Source organism: Hypanus sabinus, chromosome 4, assembly GCF_030144855.1.
Source record: "Hypanus sabinus isolate sHypSab1 chromosome 4, sHypSab1.hap1, whole genome shotgun sequence".
Taxonomy (NCBI): Eukaryota; Metazoa; Chordata; class Chondrichthyes; order Myliobatiformes; family Dasyatidae; genus Hypanus; species Hypanus sabinus.
Genome location: NC_082709.1, coordinates 16,036,917 through 16,056,313, shown reverse-complemented (window position 1 = coordinate 16,056,313; position 19,397 = coordinate 16,036,917). Strand labels below are relative to the sequence as shown.

At 40.7% G+C, this 19,397-nt stretch overlaps 1 protein-coding gene and 1 long non-coding RNA gene across 2 annotated transcripts in view; one reads left to right on the top strand and one right to left on the bottom strand.

The window, feature by feature from the left end:
- Window positions 1-7,233, bottom strand: part of itgb6 (integrin, beta 6) — a 67,875-nt gene extending 60,642 nt beyond the window's left edge. The window contains exons 1-6 of the mRNA XM_059966466.1: window positions 6,987-7,233; window positions 6,566-6,645; window positions 5,511-5,715; window positions 4,358-4,604; window positions 1,080-1,245; window positions 823-984 (exon numbers count right to left, since the gene is read on the bottom strand). Of these exons, the coding sequence (XP_059822449.1) occupies window positions 823-984; window positions 1,080-1,245; window positions 4,358-4,604; window positions 5,511-5,715; window positions 6,566-6,645; window positions 6,987-7,047 (921 nt within the window). The 5' untranslated portion in view covers window positions 7,048-7,233. The remainder of the gene's footprint in view (window positions 1-822; window positions 985-1,079; window positions 1,246-4,357; window positions 4,605-5,510; window positions 5,716-6,565; window positions 6,646-6,986) is intronic.
- Window positions 7,234-8,147: 914 nt separating this feature from the next.
- LOC132392518 (uncharacterized) lies at window positions 8,148-17,785 on the top strand. The gene is made up of 3 exons (XR_009511569.1): window positions 8,148-8,378; window positions 12,877-12,957; window positions 16,575-17,785. It is a non-coding gene; the product is annotated as an uncharacterized LOC132392518 (long non-coding RNA).
- Window positions 17,786-19,397: the final 1,612 nt, after the last annotated feature.

Genomic DNA, 19,397 nt, shown 5'->3' with positions numbered 1-19,397 from the left:
CCATTGGGCTAGATAGTACCCAAACCAGCCCAGTCATGTCAGTCGCTCTCAGTCCTGGCCTGCAGCTGGCATTGTTACTACTGGGGGAGCAGGCCATGAGCAGCCCCAAGGCCACTGGAAGAGGAAACTGAGACCCCCCCCCCCCCCACCCTCACAGGAATGCAGCTCGGACGCTTTCTCACCAGTCTCAGTATTACTGACGATCAAAGACAGTTGGGAAAGATTAAACTGATTAAGAAAATATCCCAAACATAAGCATTAACATATTATTCAGCACACATTAAACTGGTAATTTTAATCATGAACTTTAAGTCAGTGACTCCATTGAGGAAAATGGAGCTTAAGCTGAGGGACCAGATACAGGGGGCATCTAGCCTCAAAGCAAAGGAAGCTAAAGGCAAGATCAGAAATGGAGTAAGGGGCGAGAGCTGTAGGCACAATGCTTTACAGTAACGGGGACCCGGGTTCAATTCCTGGTGCTGCCTGTGAAGTGTCTGTACATTCTCCCTGTGACCGCATGTGTTTCCTCCGGGTGCTCCGGTTTCCACCTGCAGTCAAAAGACCGACTGGTTGGTAGGTTAATTGGTAATTGTACATTGTCCAGTGATTAGGCTAGGTTTAAATCAGGGGCTGCGGGGTGGCACGACTCGAAGGGCTGGAAGGGGCTATTGTGTGGGGTACCCCAACAAATAAATATCATCTGGACAACCACACTGCAATGCACGGACGCAGAGTCCAGACACACTTAGGTTGTTGAGTTTGTTTTCTTCCATCAGTGATATCTTAGAAATATTTATGAATTAAAAATTAAACTACTATTACCATTGCTCTTGTCTTGGCATATATGTTCTGGCTGTCTAAATGGCATTTTCCATCATGAGGAACAACAATACCAGCCAACTTGCTGTCCATTCCAAAGTGCGTATCAGCATCACTCACAAATACCAATAAGTGCAAGGAATCATTTCGCCAACCGATTTTTTCCTGAAATATAGATTTGTAATACTTCGAGTTATCTTAAAGCATTTAAATCATGCTTCGATTTTGAAAATCAAAGACCAAACTCCCAGCTAATTTACCTTACACACAGTGGCTTGTAATATGGCATCAAATCCTCCTTCGGGTGTATCTAGATTTGCAGAAATCTGTTGATTTTGAACAACTTCATTAAATTTTATGGTGTTTTCAGTCAGCGAGAGCATGTGCTTATACCCAAATGCGGGCAAGCAATGCGCATACATAGTCCTAATTTGAAAGAAATATGTAATAGATTTCTGTTTGCAAGCACAATATGTTTCATGAGTTTGTGAAATAATATTAATTTCACATTTCATTAATATTGTAAAACCTGATTGGGACAAGTCGTAGCATTTAGGTTTGGTTACACTTCTTGTGCTCAGCTGTATATAATGGCATGAATAGCAATGTCTGGACAGTTTCAGCATTCTCATCATTTAGAGTCAAAATTCAGAACATGCAAGCGATTTCTGAATGGACATTGAACCCATGAACACCACCTCACTGCTTTTTTTATTTCTATTTTTGTACTACTTATTTAACTACTTTATATATACACACATACACACCTAATGTAATTCACAGGTTTTCCTCTGTTACTAGGTATTGCATTGTACTGTTGCTGCAAAGACAACAACTTTCATGGCATATACAGGTGGTAAAAGACCTGATTCTGATTTTAATCCAGTTTTGAGACCAAGCACAGTAGGAGTGAGATAGTCCCCTTAGAAAGTCTGACATTATTTGCTCATAGTCAAATAAGGGTCCCAGGATTAATAATTACAAGTTTAAAATCACTGTCAGGAGCAAATCCTTTTGTGTCAATGCTAAGGCAGATTTTATGAATGCACTCCAGTATCAATATTTGTATTATAAATACTTGTAATAAAATTTAAGAGACATGTTGACAGGTCCTTTGATGGGTAGGGCACAGGGGAAGAAGGAATTAATTCAATTCACTGTAGGTAGGCATTATGATGGGCTTAAGAGTTGGTTTCTATTCTCTACAACGCAATCCAATGACTCCAGTTCATGATTAATGCAATAACACTTGCATTACTTGAATCAAATGTATGTTTTTCTCTTGTATGGGTCTCAGCTAATTAGGCAATTTATTTTAGAATGCAGAAATGATTTTACAGTAGAGTGAGTGGAATGGATTACATTATCCTACTGTCAAAATAACTGAGGCCAAAGTCATTCATTATTAAGTTGGTGTAACTTCAGACAAGGGACAGAAAAGTAGTAAGATGTCAGTCGGGGGAAATTCCTGTCTGAATTACATGTTGTACTGTAAGCCTGCTAGCATAAGATTTCACAGTCTCACGCTGTACAGATCTTTTAATTTGTCAATCTGTTACACTTGTATAATAGACAACAACTAAATTCCCCACTGAAAAGTGTTAATATCAGAAAATTACCCTCATAAGGCAATAATTCTAAGTTATTGAAATCTCTTTGGTTCTCAAAGTTACTGTCTCAATAATCAGAGCCAGAGGGGTGACTTTTCATTGGTGTAAGAGGTCAAATCAAGTTGGCAAATCTATTTTAATCCAGGCTAGTCAATTTTCAATCAAATGGAGCTGGAAAATGGCACGCATATGAAGACAGTTCTCAGCATCTTTATTTCCTACATGCATGATTTTAAAAATATATATATATATTTAATCAACTTACTCTAATTTACACTTCCTTCCAAGACCATCAGCTTTAAATTCCCCAATCTCAATCTGATTACCTAAAGGCAAACCCTTTTGGTTTTCCAGTTCACTCGGGTCCTCAATCTCCTGTCTCCTATGCTATTTGGTATCAGTTTGTTCTCTTTAATGGAAGAAATACCAGACCCCCTCCCAAGAAAAATGTTGAAGACAACAGAAAACAAATACAATTAAATGTCTTGATACACCAATGTGATCCATTGTAGTTCTATGTAATAGGTTATGGCTTTATATTCCTCAAAAAATGTCTTTGATTATACACTGTACTAGTGCTAATTTCAGACCACACCTCAATGGTTTTATTGTAGCTTTTAACAGGACTTGTTTCGTTCTGCTGTGTCGCATCCATGCCTGCTGAGGTTTAGAATATTGGGAGAGAACTAATGACGTGGTTGGCTCTTTTTCAAAATCCTTTATCTATTTCAGATCTGTACGTTTAATTTATGCAAAGTGCAAATGCTGCATCAAAACTGAACCTGTCTGTAGAAAAAAGATCGAAAATCCTTTCGGTTGGAAAGGTCATTCTGGTTCTGTGTCCAAATGAGCCTTAACTCTATCTTGCACGGTACAATGCTTATGACCTGAATGCATAATAGAATAAACCGCAGGTTGATAAACTTAAATCTGTGAAGAATACAACTTTAGCACTTGACAAGCCAATGCTAAACTAGTTTCAATGGTAGAAACCTCTTCCCCCATAAAGTTTAGAATAACTGCACTGGGAAACAAATAAATTAGTTTAAGGTTAAAAGAAAGTAAGACTTATTTAAGAATTTGCTGTTTTAATTAGCTGAGCAATAAGTTTTGTCTTAATTTGATGCTAAAGTCCTGGGATACCAGGAAAAGCAGTCCCATTTGTGAACAGGAGAAACTGTAAGGAAAAAGTTAAATGTGATTCCTCCTTGGTGTATACCAAAATAAAATGGAAGTCTGTAAGACAAAATGCTGGTAGTGTGATCATTTTGAAAAAGTACAGGAGAACTAGTCCACAGCAATGTTTTGAGAGAGTCAAGGAAGTTTGTCTGCAGCCAGCATTGTAGAAAGAACATGTTTGTCTGGGCTGAAGGTGAAAAAGGGCTGGTGCAGCTCCTACCACCAAGGGGTGGGAAAGTACCAGTGTAAACCGGTTTGATGGATATAAAAGGGCACTTTCTTGGTGCAAGGGGCAAGAGAGTTTTCTCCTGGGGTAGGTCATGGCTGGTGATTAGTGCTAGGAAGATGGTATGGAGGGAGAGACAGATGTGTGAAAGTCTGTCAGCATTCCATATATCAGCTCATTTTAAGGATATGTATTATTTTGATTTCTGTACCGCTACAACTTACTGCTGTAGAGAATTGTTTTTTCTTTGTGTATTGCACTTGTGCTCGTTCAAAAAAAGTGTTTTCTTGTGGTCTTGAATATGTATGGCATCCTATTTTTGTTTGTGATTACATATGCAAATACACCAAGCTGAATCATGAAAGAACACATGATGAATTTTGAAACAATTTTCATCTACAGTGTGTTAGATAATCTTAATCAAAGGTAAGTTGTATAACATTGCTTGACAACACCCTGCTCTAATCCCCCATGCTCCTGACAAGAACTCGACATGGATATTAATACAAAATGAACTACATACCAGCAGGGATTAATTAAATCATCCGGTGTTGTTTTGATATAAGGAGACACTGGCTTTTCTACGAATGCGCCAAAGCCTAGTTTAAAGTTGCTGGTTAATTTGGCCATCTCCTTGGATAACGAGGAGCCCAGTTCTTTAATTCTGGCTAGATCATCAACCATAGAGGCAGAGAGATCCATTAGATAATAGAGGTCAACTGGATAATCTTCAGCCTGGCGCACATCCACTTCGAATGTCACCTGATTACCTGAGAAAATTATAGATTAAATCCAAAAATAATCATAAGACTTGACACATTAAATATTTATATCCATAAGTGTAAGATGTCTGCTTGCATGGTATCACTGGTAACTTTATTACTCTCCTTCATTCTGTGCATTATGTGTTGGCTAAGTGTTTAGGCTAAGCTTCTGGTGCAAAAACCTCACAAGCCCAGTGTTTTTGTCTGCATGTTACAACTTGAGTAGAAAATCCTACAAAAGCTGATGAACTCAGCCCAGTACATCGCTGGTAAAGCCCTCCCAACCATTGAGCACACCGACACGAAAGCAGCATCCTTCATCAGAGATCCTCACCACCCAGGTCATGCTGTTTTCCTACTGCTACCACAAAAAAAAGCCTCAGGACTCGCACCACCACATTTACTACCCCACAATCATCAGGCTCTGGAACAGAAGGGGGATAACTCCACTGACTTGCCCATCGATTGAGGTGCACCCACATCTCGGAGTTATCCCTTGGTCCTGTTATCTCATGTTCTCATTACTTATATTGGCATTGCTCAGTTTGTTGCCCTTCAATGATCCCGCTACAGTTAGGATTCCTTTTGCTGGTTATGCCGGTAGAAAAGTGAATTTCAGTGTTCTATGTGGTGACACTATGACAATAATATTTACTTTGAAACGGGATTGTGTCGGCTCATGCGGGGTCAATGAAATATTCACAATATCAAGTGAATTGTCGATTTAACTGAATGATCAGAAGTCTTTTAAGGCATTTTAAAGCACAGCAGCCAGCTATTCTGGTTCTAGTATTTTCAGGTACAAGGGCAAATATAATGGCGAAGAATCAATATTACAGTGAAACCCTTTTAAAAACCGTGCCCGCTCCTCTCTCAGGCACATTCGCGACGCTACCCGTCCGTGGAGATTACCTGGTCGCAGATTAAGTATGAGTTTTTGGGGAGACATTTGTATCCTTTTCTCGTCCCCCTTTTGTCGACTCAAGCTTAAAGTCTGGTTACTTATAATATGAACGTGGCTAACTGGGAACTCGATAAACTCCACAGAACACCCTTGCCGTAAGAGGTCGTCGAGGGCGCCGCACCTTCCACCGGAATTTAAATCAACATTGAAGTCCTAAAATAAACAATTTGCATTTCATGTCGGCATTGTAAAGGATAAATTTTCCAAAGTGAAACAGGCCACGGAATGTCACCCGAATAAAGAAACGGTTTGAAACTCTGAAACTTTGCATTTGCTTTCTGAACATCTTCTTACCGGTGTATCCCACTGAATATAGCTATACTTTACCGTGATTAGAAACATAATATTACTCAAAAGTTCGTTTGAACGCTCTCCAATAGTAATATCAGTAAAATTTCTTCAAACGATTTTCCCGTTTTTCCCAAGTAACTAAGTATAAGTTTATAAGCATTTTTTTTTGCTGCAATTTGAACTGGATTTTGTATTTTTTTTTTGGTGTAAGGTATTGCAAACGTTTTCTTCCCTCGGTTTTATCAATGATTTGGGTTTTTTTTTCGCAGTTATCTATTTAATTAATCTAGATCACAGTGTTTGAATGCTAGAGTAGCCCACACTGAGTCAGTATAAATTTCCGCCCTGAAATGCCTTATTTTAGGGCAGATTATTTATTCCCATAATTTCTTGCCTTCGGGAGTGTTTGGGCGAAGAGGAGGCCAAGAGGAGGACAATAAGAACCAGCAGAGTGTGTTGAGTGTTTCAAAAATCACATTCAATGGGTTATTCATTTACTCCTTCTGTCGTACATATAATCGCAACTACTGTACCACAACGCCCAAGTTTCCAAGAGCAGGCTGTTGTTTTAATAAGTTAATTATTAATCTCGTGGTCCCTTCACGACCACAGTGAAAAGGAAGATGCAGAGGGTCGCTCCGAAGCCTTATTAAACAGCGCACTAAATAAAAAGTCCTTTTAAAGAGATGATGCTTTTTAAGAGTTTTCCTACCTCTTGAAAACACCAAGCGCATTGATGTCCGAGTTTCAGGCAGTCTTCACAAGTGTCTGCATTTCCAGAAGAACAAGACCCTGCGGAGAAAACAACGGAGCGTTAGAGCCGGAATTATCGCTGAAGCTTGCGATGAGGTTTCGGCCCGAAACCTCGACTGTTTACTCCTTTCCATGGATGCTGCCCGGCCTCCGGAGTCCCTCCAGCACTTTGTGTGCGCCGGTTGCAATATATGGTAGATTGATAACATGTGAATGGCACCTCCACATGCTGTGCTACATTATCAAAAAAAGGAATTTCAATATCACGTGCTGCACAATTAGCTTCAGCGCACGTTACCAGAAATACTCCGGACCGAATCAGAATATATTGGAATCGTTTTCATGCTGCGTAAATACCAGTCCTCCGACCGTGAACTCACCTGCAACACTGCCTAACATCCTTCCCAGAAGCAACACGATTGTTACCAGGTCTACCGCCATATCTTCCGACTTGAACGCACAATAAACAGGTAAAAAAGGGAATACGTTCCAAGCAGCAAGGAGAATTTTACCCGAGAGGCTGCCGATACCTGCGGCCTCGGGCTTTGCGAAGGAGGAGTCTCAGTCAGACAGCATGAGGCGTGCAGCCTACCTTCCACCTGCGGGGGTGGAGCAGATGGCTCACTCTCCGAGACGCTGAGGGGTATAGTCGCCATGGTGTAGACGCCTCACCCCTGTCCTTCGCCAACTTCCTTCTTCCTTTTATGGTAAAAACAGGTATGCAGAAAACCTTTGCGAAGGGCAGATCTGCAGAGAAATGCAGGGGAGAGGCGGCCGTCCGCTTCCGGAAGTTTGCGGAGTAACCTTGTTCACTTGCGCAACTTCAGCGGACATTTGTACTGCACACCTGACCGCTCACAAACTTCCCCGTCACATCGATTGCTACGTGCAAACCAAACACCAAATAATAGTTTTTAAAACAGCGTTATCCGTATCGTAACAAGCGCTTGTGGCAGATGAAACGTCCCTTTCGTTATCTGCGTGCTAACTTGACAGTTTACAAGTGTGAACAAACTTCTGGAGTAGCCCCGATCGATGGTATTCTTCAGAGACTCAGCGAGTGCGGGCTTGTCTAGCAAAACACTTTCAGCACGTAGGAAAATAATTCCAGCAGATGGAGTTGCAAAACAGAAAAATCAAAATCCCATCGATTCTATTCCTCAACGCATGCCAATATATCAGATCATTTTCCTTCCCCTAGACTACCCGTTTTCTGGCGGTGTATTCCGAGACCGTCCTCCCGATTGGTTGACATCTCCCGTGCTGTCACGTTCTGGGGTTCTGGCCCCAACATCCCAATCCGAATTATCCGTAACGGTCAGAAATTTGTTAACTTTGCGGCAGCAGTACAATGTAATTCATGATAAACAGAGATTATGTATATTAAATATGCAAATACGGAAATAAATTTTTAAAAAGTAGTGGGTAGTGTCCATGGGTTGAATGAATATTTAGAAACCGGAAGGCAGAGGTGAAGAATCTGTTTCTGAACTGACGGATCATCGCTAACGATTGGGACTGAAGATCCTCCTTCAGTGAATCCAGCACCTTCCTCTTGATAACTCTGTTTCTCCTTCCACCCATGCCGTCTAGACGGCTAGAAGTTTGCCTGCATTTTCTGATCCAAATTTCCAGCCTCCGAAGATTTTTCTTCCGTTTTCATACGATCATAGTTCCCTTCCGTGGGTTCCAATGTCAAAAACATTGTTGCTTCTTCGGTATTCGTTTCCCAGGCTCTCTGCAACCATTGGTCAAATTTATTTTAATCTCGGGTTAGTTTAATTTTTACTTTTTAAAACTTCATTAATTTGTCCTTTCTGTGGCGACCAGTTAAAATATTTTGGATGTAATTTAAATATTGGTTATTGTAGGTTCCACACACCAAACTCAGCTTTCTATTTTGTTTTGTCTCTCTTAGCGGAACATACTCATTCCTTGGATAGCATTGGCTTACAACCATTTATCATCTGCTTGCAACTCTATCTATTATAAGGACATTATCTTGGCTGTCTTACCCCTTCCAGTCCAGCTTCAAATTCCATTCACTCTCAATCCTTTCCCATGCCAAGATGCTCCATGCCTACTGTCTGTTTTTTTTAATTCAAAGATCCAAAGTACATTTATTATGAAATTAAGCATGCAATATACAACCTTGAGATTCATCAGAATCAAATATGTGAGGTGAAATTTGTGAACTTAGCAGCAGCAGTTCAATACAGTACATAATCTAGCAGAGAGAGAGAGAGAAAAAATAATAAATAAAATAAAACCTCATAAATAAATAAATCAATTATGTATATTGAATAGAGTATTAGAAATGTGCAAAAACAGAAATACTGTATATTAAAAAAAAGTGAGGTAGTGTCCAAAGCTTCAAAGTCCATTTAGGAATCCGATGGCTGAGGGGAAGAAGCTGTTCCTGAATCGCTGAGTGTGTGCCTTCAGGCTTCTGTACCTCCTTCCTGATGGTAACAGTGAGAAAAGGGCATGTCCTGGGTGCTGGAGGTCTTTAATAATGGACACTGCCTTTCTGAGACACCACTCCCTAAAGGTGTCCTGGGTACTTAGTAGGTTAGTGCCCAAGATGGTGCTGACTAGATTTACAACCTTCTGCAACTTCTTTCAGTCCTGTACAGTAGCCCCTCCATACCAGACAGTGATGCAGCCTGTCAGAATGTTCTCCATGGTACAACTATAGAAGTTTTTGAGTGTATTTGTTGATGTGCCAAATCGCTTTAAACTCCTAATAAAGTATAGCCACTGTCTTTATGACTACGTCAATATGTTAGATCCTCAGAGATCTTGACACCAGGAACTTGAAACTGTTCACTCTCTGCACTTCTGATCCCTCTATAAGGATTGGTATATGTTCCTTCATCTTATCCTTCCTTAAGTCCACTATCAGCTCTTTCACCTTACTGGCGTTGAGTGCCAGGTTGTTGCTGCGACACCACTCCACTAGTTGGCATATCTCCCTCCTGTACGCCCTCTCATCACCACCTGAGATTCTACCAACAATGGTTGTACCATCAGCAAATTTGTAGATGGTATTTGAGCTATGCCTAGCCACACAGTCACAGAGAGTAGAGCAGTGGGCTAAGCACACACCCCTGAGGTGCATCAGTGTTGATCGTCTGTGAAGCGAATATGTTATTCCAATCCACACAGATTGTGTCTTCTGGTTAGAAAGTCAAGGATCCAATTGCAGAGGGAGGTACGGAGGGCCAGGTTCTGCAACTTCTCAATCAGGATTGTGGGAATGATGGTGTTTAAATGCTGAGTTACTGACTATGAACAGCATCCTGACATAGGTGTTTGCGTTGTCCAGGTGGTCTAAAGCCGTATGGAGAGCCATTGAGACTGCGTCTGCAGTTGACCTATTGCAGCGATAGGCAAATTGTAATGGTCCACCAGGTCCTTGCTGAGGCAGGAGTTCAGTCTCGTCATAACCAACCTCTCAAAGCATTTCATCACTGTCGATGTGAGTGCTACCAGGCAACAGTCATTAAGGCAGCCCACATTATTCTTCTTAGGCACTGGTATAATTGCTGTCTTTTTGAAGCAAGTGGGAACATGTTGAGCTATAGTTGATAATCAGCATCCTGATGTAGGTGTTTGTGTTGTCCAGGTGGTCTAAAGCCATGTGGAGAGCCATTGAGATTGCCTCTGCCGTTGACCTATTGTGACGAATTGCAATGGGTCCTTGCTGAGGCAGGAGCTCAGTCTAGTCATGACCAACCTCTCAAAGTATTTCATCACTGTAGATGTGAGTGCTACCGGGCGATAGTCATTAAGACAGACAACATTATTCTTCTTTGGCACTGGTATAATTGTTGCCTTTTTGAACTTCTGCCCATAGTAGTGAGAGGTTGAAAATGTCCTTGAGTACTCCTGCTAGCTGGTTGGCACAGGTTTTCAGAGCCTTACCAGGCACTCCATCGGGTCCTTCGGCCTTACAAGGGTTCACTCTTTTTAAAGACAGTCTAACATCAGTTTCTGAGACAGAGGTCACAGGGTCATCAGGTGCAGCAGGGATCTTCACAGCTGTAGTTGTGCTCTCCCCTTCAAAGCGTGCATAGAAGGAAGATGTTCATCTTCCCCACAGGCAGCCATGAAACAAAGAAAACCATGGGACCCCTTCAAAGAAAATCATCAAACCCTCAGCACACAAGAGAATAAACTGCACAAGTGACAAAAAAATCAAGTGAGAAACACAGAACATGAAACATCAAACCGCTATGTCATCGAAACAATCCGGGAATATTCGGTTTGCACTCAGTTCAGTTCAACCTAGCATTGCGTAGTTTGACTGCAGGCCACAGTGGTAGTTTGACTGCAGGCCACAGTGCTAGTCTGCCCAGACCAAAATCGCACAAAATAGCTACAAAGGAAGGAGCAACCAGAAACTAGAAACACATCATAACATGAACCACAAACTGCATCAATTAGACCTTGCCAAAGACCCAGGATTTTCCAGGGATGTGGAGGTTGCTGGTAAGACTAGCATTCTTTGTCCAACCCAAATTGGTCCTGAACCCAATAGTGTTTCTGGAATTACATTCAGCTAAGATAGGACAAGGATAGCAGTTTTCTTCCTTGAAGGATGTTGATAAGATAAATGGGTTTTGTGTGACAATCCAGAATTTCATTAATCTGGAATTACTTAATACGTGCTTTAACTAAGATTTTCCATTTGGCACGGTGGGATCTAAATTCAGTCATATCAATAGTCCAGGCTGGAATTTAAACAATGGTGTAGCATCTGCTTTGTAAAGAGACAAAATCAAAGCAGTAAAGGTGATTGAAAACAGAATGGTTGAAACCAAATTAGGAAGTGGTGAAATACACTTACTTTCTGAGACTCTTTGACCAAAACCAGAGACCACTTCTACTGCCACCCATAAAATAGCAAACTGTAGAATGCCCACTTTGAGCCACAGGGCAGTAAAATTTTCAGAAGAAAGTGTCTATCCTCTGTGAAATAAAGAGAACTGAGAACAAAGTATAATTTCACGTTGCACCTGGTTTCTTGAATTAACAATCTCTAGATCTGTTTTATGGCTGTTCTCTACGTTGTGTCTGCATGTTGAAAAAGGAAGTTGTTTCGTTACAGGTCAAAGTAAGTGGATTGCTACTGAGATGTTCCCCTTTTCACTTCTTTTTACAGTTCTGTTTTCCTACAGTATGTTGAGAACCAGATATAATACATGTTCAGTGTTAAATGTGTTCATAGAAAATAACAAAGGCATCATCGTCATGATGTTCCACATCATATTGATGTAGGTGATTATGGTCCCATGACCATGATTGTTCTTGGCAAATATTTCTACAGAAGTGGTTTGCCATTGCCTTCTTCTGGGCAGTATCTTTACAAGATGGGTGACTGCAGCCATTATCAATACTCCTCAGAGATTGTCTGCCTGGCATCAGTGGTCACATAACCAGGACTTGTGATATGCACCAGCTGCTCATACGACCATCCACCACCTGCTCCCATGGGTTCACATGACCCTGATCCAGGTGCTACACCTTGCCCAAGGGTGACCTGTAGTCTAGCACCTTACACCTCTCCACCTGAACGAAGGCAGCCAAAAGTAATAAAAAGAGATTGGGAACACTGGATGTCAATGGTACCTACGTGTTCATGACCAGTAAGGTGGGTGGCTCATTCTCACTCCTATCACATCATTTTGCCTTTTCTATTAGAGCACATTTTCATTTTTCATCGAAGCACGGGTGGGGGGAGTTGACAAAGGTGTTTAAAAATACAGAACAGTGATTTGAAAAATCAAATAGACCAGAGACACAGGATTAAATGTAAAACATTTAGAACAAAAAGTTTTGAGGGTGTAGAATTCATGAACAGAATTAATGTCCAAGTCCACATCTTATAATTCAGGTCTGAACCCAGTTAATTGCTTGCAGTCACTGAGTTTGTTGAAGAGTTGCTAGGTATTTGTGAGAAGTAACAACAGCAGTAAATAAAAGCTAAATGTAAGAACGTTAAAGTACGTTCTATCTTTTTGAAATTGTACTTTGATTGCTGTTTATGACAATAGCCAGAAAATCAGTTTGGGTGCAGTTTATTAATATGTTAATGGATGGAGTACTCTTGTCTGAAATGTCATGTAGTCCAGCTTACTGTGAAAGTTTGTTACTTGAACCAAAATTAACAATTTGAGGTGAAAAGGTACAGTAATGTGGAATGCCTGGTATGTGGTAAGTCGGAAATGTGCTGATGCTTTGGAGAATTTTGTTCTTAAATTTCAGATAGGCCAGTTGGCAGCACTTGAGCAAAAATGTTACGAAACTGGAAAGGAATGTTCTACCTAAAGCTACTTGGTTCAACAGGTTAGTACACCATTTAACTTCTAATATCCCAGGGGCATAGAGATGAAAAAGGAAAAACCTAGAACAACAATCTGGAAATAAATTTTAAAAACGTTGAGCATGGGTTGAGTATATATCCTTTTGGTCTGGTTGGTTCACGTGCCTCTGCTATATTGCTATTGTATCTGCTCTCACCACCACCCCTGACAGTGTGTTCCAGGATCTACCACTCTCCGTGTAAATAAAGTGCCCCATGAATCTCTTTCAAACTTTCCCCCTCTCACTTTAAGCTCGTGCTCTTTCGTGTTTGACATTTTAGGTCTGGGGAAACGTCTCCGATTCTGTGTCTCCCACAGTTTTCTATGCTTCTATCAGGGCAGCCCTTCAGCTTTCAGTGCTCCAGAGAAAACAAACCAAGTTTGTTCAACATGCTATAAATGCTGGTGCCACTCAGCAAGTTAGCAGCACTTGTGGAGGTCGCACTCAGGATGGAGGAGTAACACCTCGTACTCCACCTGGGTAGTCTCCAACCTGATGACATGAACATTGAATTCCCCAGCTTGCAGTAATTACTCTACTCCCACCTTCCACTCCCCATTCTGGATAGACTCTCACCCCTTCTCATTTCCTCACCTGATTCCCCTTCCCATCCTCCGTCCCTTTTATTCCCCATTGTCTACTGTCCTCTCCCATTATATTCCTTCTTCTTTAACCCTTTTGCTCTTCTACCTACCACCTCCTAGCTTCTTACTCCACCCCATCCCTTCACCTGGTCTCACCTATCACCTGCCATTTTATACTCTTGTCTTCCAGTCACAATGAAGGGTCTCGATCTAAATTACTGACTGTTTTCCCCTCCATACATTTTCCTGATGTGCTGAGTTCCCCCAGCATTTTATGTGTGTTGCTCAAGATTTTCAGCATCTGCAGAGTCTCTTGTGCTCATGTTTCTCCAAACTCTCCTTATTGGTAGAATTCTCTAATCCACAGAATATCCTGGTGAAACACACAAAATGCTGGAGGAACTCAGCAGGTCAGGCTGCATCTATGGAGAAGAATAAATAGTCGATGTTTTGGGCCTAGATTCTTCTTCAGGACTGGAATGGAAGGGAGATGATGGCAAAATAACAAGGTGGGGGGAGGGAAAGCAGGCTAGCTGGAAGGTGAGAGGTGAAACCAGGTGGGTGGGAAAGGTAATGTGCGAGAGAAGAAGAGATCTGATAGGAGTGGAGAGTGGACCAAAGGAGAAAGGGAAGGAGGGGCACCAGGGAGAAGTAAGAGGCCAGAGCAGAAGAAGAGGGAAGGGGGATGAAAAATATCAGAAGGAGAAATTAATGTTCATGCCATCAGGTTAGACATTCCATAGAGGGAATATGAGGTGTTGCTCCTCCACCCTGAGAGTGGCAGATGGAGTGGGTGCTCGACAAAGCAATTTACGTTGGGCCTCACCAATGTAGAGGAGGCTGCATCTGGAGCATTAACCTCCTCCTGATCATGTGGTTCAGGGAGCCATAGACTTGCTCCTCAAGTTTCCTCCATACATCAACACTCTTAATATCCTGCCATTACTGTTTGCTTTTCTCTTGCTCACAATGTAACACCTCACACACATCTGTTTGCCATTCTCTGCCCATATTTCCAACTGGTCTCTGTCTTGTTATATCCTTTGACAACCTTCCTCGCTTTCCAAAACTCTGACAATCTGCAAACTCACTCATCAGCCCATCCACATTTTCAACTTAATTATATATATAGTGCTAGCACTGATCGTTGCAGAACACCACTGTTTGCAGATCTACAGTCAGAATAACACCTATGCACCACTACCAACAGACTTCCAGGGCCAAGCCAATTATGAGTCCAATCTACTAAGTCACTGTGGATCACATGTGCCTTAATCGTCTGGATCAGTGTACCATGAGGAACATTGTAAAATGTTTTACTAAGTCCATGTTGATAACAACCACTGCCCTACCCTCATTAATCATCTTTGTCACCCCTTCAAAGACCTCGGTCAGATTGAAGGTTTACACTTTGGGAGCTCAAATGAAAGAGGAAATTATACAATTAATGATTCTTAACGGCATTGATATACAGATGTATCTTGGCACTGAAGTCCGTAGTTCCCTGAAAGTGGACACACAACAAATAGAGTGGTTAAGAAGGCGTAAGGAGGTCACATTGCGGATATTTAGAACTTTAGTTAGGCTGCATTTGGAGTATTGTCTGCTGTTCTGGTTGCCCCATCACAGTAAAGATGTGGAGGTTTTGTAAAGAATACAGAAGAGGTTTACTGGGATGCTACCTGGATTAGAGGATATGAGCTATAAAGAGCGAATGGACAAAATTGGGTTACTTTCTTTGGGCTATCAGAGACTGAGGGGACATCTGAGAAGTTTATAACGTTTCAAAGGGTATGGGTGGGGCCTTTGTATCTTTTCCCATGTCAAGTACTGGAGGCCATGCAAAGTTAGAAAGAGAGGTATGGGCCAAAGGTTTTAACACTGAGAGTGATACATGCCTGGAGCAGGCTGCCAGGGGTAGAGGTAGAAGCAGGTACAATAGTGACATTTAAGTGGCTGTTAGGTAGACATACGGATATATGGAGAATCTAGGGATATAGATCATGTACGAGCAGAAGAGATTTAGTTTATTCAGGAATTGTGTTCAGTGCAGAACATCATGGGCTGAATGGCTGGTTCCTTTGCTGTACTGCTTGATGTTCTATGTTCGAGAAGCAATGATGTACTTTTATGCATTGAGCCAGTCAAGTAAAGGAAAGCATTCAAAGGTTTTTAGATAACACCTCAACAGTATTTACTGCAAGTTATGTGAGATGATCTTTGAAAGGACAGCATAGGATATATGGATCAAGATTAAATTTAATACCGTTTCCTGTGTTGTTGTTTTTTATAAGTCAAGAAGATGAACATGCTCGAATGAATTAGCTGTTCTAGATAAAGAAATATCCATTTCTTCCATGGGAAATACCAGTTTAGCCTCCTTCCAGGACATCACACAATCTGGAACATGCTTCAATATTTGTTGGTCATGTGGAACATGTATTTGTAGGAGACACTATTGACACCATCTCTCTGCATTGCAACAGAGCTTTGACCCAAGTAAACTGTTTTCTAGACTGTTCTTTCAGCTACATTTTCTTACGGTCTTCTAAATGATTCATTCTATTCAGTCACTTTTGAATCAATCTATCTGCCAGCTAAATTGATCATCTTTACTGTTGAATTCTTGCATGCAGGGACACAAAATGGGGATGATTTTCCCATTGTTTGGCTCTCCTGGCTGCTGTGTGCAGACCTGTCCTGCAGGTAGAATGGAAAATGAGCGTGTTTTGTTGTAAAGATTAGGACAAATGTAGGGGCATCTTCACCCAGTGTGCACATTCAGAGGCACAACAGCACATCTCCGTGACATGAGCTGATAGCTACTTGCAAGAAAATGGTCAAAATGCAAAAAAAAAGAGAATGACAAGAGTTCACATCAGGATCAGTGATATTTGAACACAATTGCTATACTGTCCCAACTAGGGTAATTAGATTTCTTTAAGCATTGTACTCTGGAGATAACATTTATATAATTTCCATCTCCCTCCTTTTTTTCCCTGCACTCTCTGGCAGGTCACTTCCCAGATATGTGAGGGAAGGAAACTGTCCTCAGAGCCTTCACCTTCAACTTTTCCTACCATCAATTTCAACATTTTGCCCACAGGGATCCCCATCAACCAGCTTGTGCTCTGTTCTTGCTGCTGCCTTCAGGAAGAAGGTACAGGAGCCCCAAGACTCACACCATCAGGTTCCTGAACCGAAGTGGTCAACTTGACTTGCTCAGTTACTGAACTGTTCGCACAACCTATGGGCTCACACTCAAGGACTCTTCATCTCATGTTCTTGATATTTATTATTATTATTTCTTTCTTTTGGATTTGCACATTGGTTGTTTGCCCTGTTAGTGCGATCTTTCATTGATTCTATTATGGTTATTGGATTTATTTAGTAAGCCTGCAAGAAAATGAATCTTAGAGTTGTATATGGTGACATATATAGTATGTACATTGATAATAAATTGACATTGAACTCCATTTAATCTTAAAATAAGTTGCAGTTCCAACAGAATGCCTACTCCTCCAACCCCAACAAGCCTGTTATCATGACTTAAGAATTACACCTCTTAGTTGAATCCAAATTAGTCCGAATATTCAAAATAGTTTTGTCAATTGTTCACCAAAATACTCAAAACATAGTCAGGTTGATCAATTATCACAATCTCTCGTATGTTTTAAGCTGTGTTCAGCTCTGAGTGCATTAGTTTTGCAAGTCAGGGAGTTTTCCTTGTGCAGCAACATGTTCTTGTAGTACATTTCTTACCAGTTTCTTCTGAGCACAATTTACTACAGCTTCCATGGAGATTGGGGAAGTAGCAGCTTTCAGCACAAAAAAATCCACGTCCGTTCTCTCTCCTCATTGTTTCACGGACCAATGATACCACAGTATAAATTCAATTCAAGAGAAGAGTGGTACCTTGTTCAACTGGGTTCTAGCCACAGTCTATGCCATTCCATTGACTTCCTGTTGGACTAAATGTAACTCTACTCGAAAGGCTGGGAAAGTTACCCCTTTGTTTTAAAATATGCAAATCAAGGTAAATATGTATCGAACCAATTTTGCTACTCACTGGCACCCCAAGTCTTGTTCTCTCTTTAAACTCACCAGATCTCCACTTCCTGTTCATTTTTAAGCATACCAGGTTATATTTTCCTCACACCTTTAAAACAGACAGGCCTTGTTTTCTGTGCTTCTTTTAAACCCATTTTATATGTTCCTTTTATCTTCATTAGGGCCTGGTTTCTCATGTTCCTCTTAACCTCACTGTGGGGGCTCTGTATTCCACAATCTCTTGGAGTCAAGTAAGATCCCTGTAAAATGCATTGAATTACTGTGTGCCATCTAAAGAAGAGAATTTAAAATGCATTAGGTTATTAATAGTAGTAATACACAATGGACTGAAAAACCAGCCAGCCTGGCAACACTTAATTCTGTCAAATTATTGAAATTCTACTGCATGCCTCACTTAATATCCCATTGGATCAAAGTAAATGGATCTAAAACTGGGCTGATTGGCAGGAAGCAAAGAGTGATCTTGTAACTGAAGGGTTTGGGATTTTACCAACAATGAGTTAGACCCAAACCCAAACAGGGAGCATAACAAAGTCTGCGGATGATACCAAATTAGCCAGGTGATTGACAGCGAGGAAGACAGTTTTAGACCACAGAAGAATGCAGATGGTTTGATTATTTGGATTAAAAAACTGGAAGTGCAGAGTAAAATATATGCAAATACATCAAGACACTGTTGGATCTCTGTTTGATTTCTGATCCTTAGGACTCTTCCAGTAGTGCAGAATGACAAGAAGTCTTAATTCTAAGGTTACAGTTTACTTCAGAGTACAAACATAGAAATATTAAGCAAACTGCAGAAAGAGCTGTGAAATGATGCTGAGAAGTGTATAGATAAAAGAATAAAGATGGTGCTTTTGCAAAATCTGTCACTTTTATAGATAAGATAAAAGAAATTACATAGAAAGTAATGAATGAATTAATAGGCTACATAATTAAAGCAATTACATCACGTGAGTCATGTTCTCATACCTAGCCAATGAAAATGCGAAAGGTGATAAACTGATAGTTTAGCTGCTGTACCGCTTTCTGCCAGTGAGTGTGCAAAATACACGACTTTGTTAAAACATATAAATCTTATAAAAAAGTATTATTTAAAAAACAGTGGTTTCCAGCAACACTGAACGGTGTGGAAGTGTGAAGTCTCAGTTATGTCCATGTCCTCAAAGATGCAATGAAGGATCTTTCAGGTGGGATATATATCAGGTATATATAGGATATATTTCTTCATTTGTCAAGGAACATAGAAAGAAAGCAGAGAAATTAAAGATTCAAAAATTTGAGGTACTTTTATTATGAAAGTACATATGCAGTATACAACCCTGAGATTTTTCTTTCCACAATTATGCTACAACTGTATAACATTAAACTTATGCTGCAGTTTGAGCATTTCACACACTTCCAGTCATGTGACAGGAAAGATAGGTTACACTGAAGCAAGTTGTCTGGGCTGGAAAATTGCAGAAATGAAGAAAGATCAAATCGGTTAGGAATATTTTCTTTGAAATATAGGAAACCAAGAAAAGACATAATAGATAAATCTAAAATTATGAGCATCCTAGATAAATAGTCAGCATCATATTTTTAGCAGAGGTAAAAAAAAATCACCCACCTTAGATTTAAAATAATTGGTAGAAGGAGGAGAGAGGGAAAAATGGCTTCACCCACAGAGAGCAAGATGTTCAGACATATTTCCTGAAAGGACAGTAGAGGCAGAAGCACACTTCACATCCAAGTAGTGCCTGGGTGTATACTTGACAATGCAGA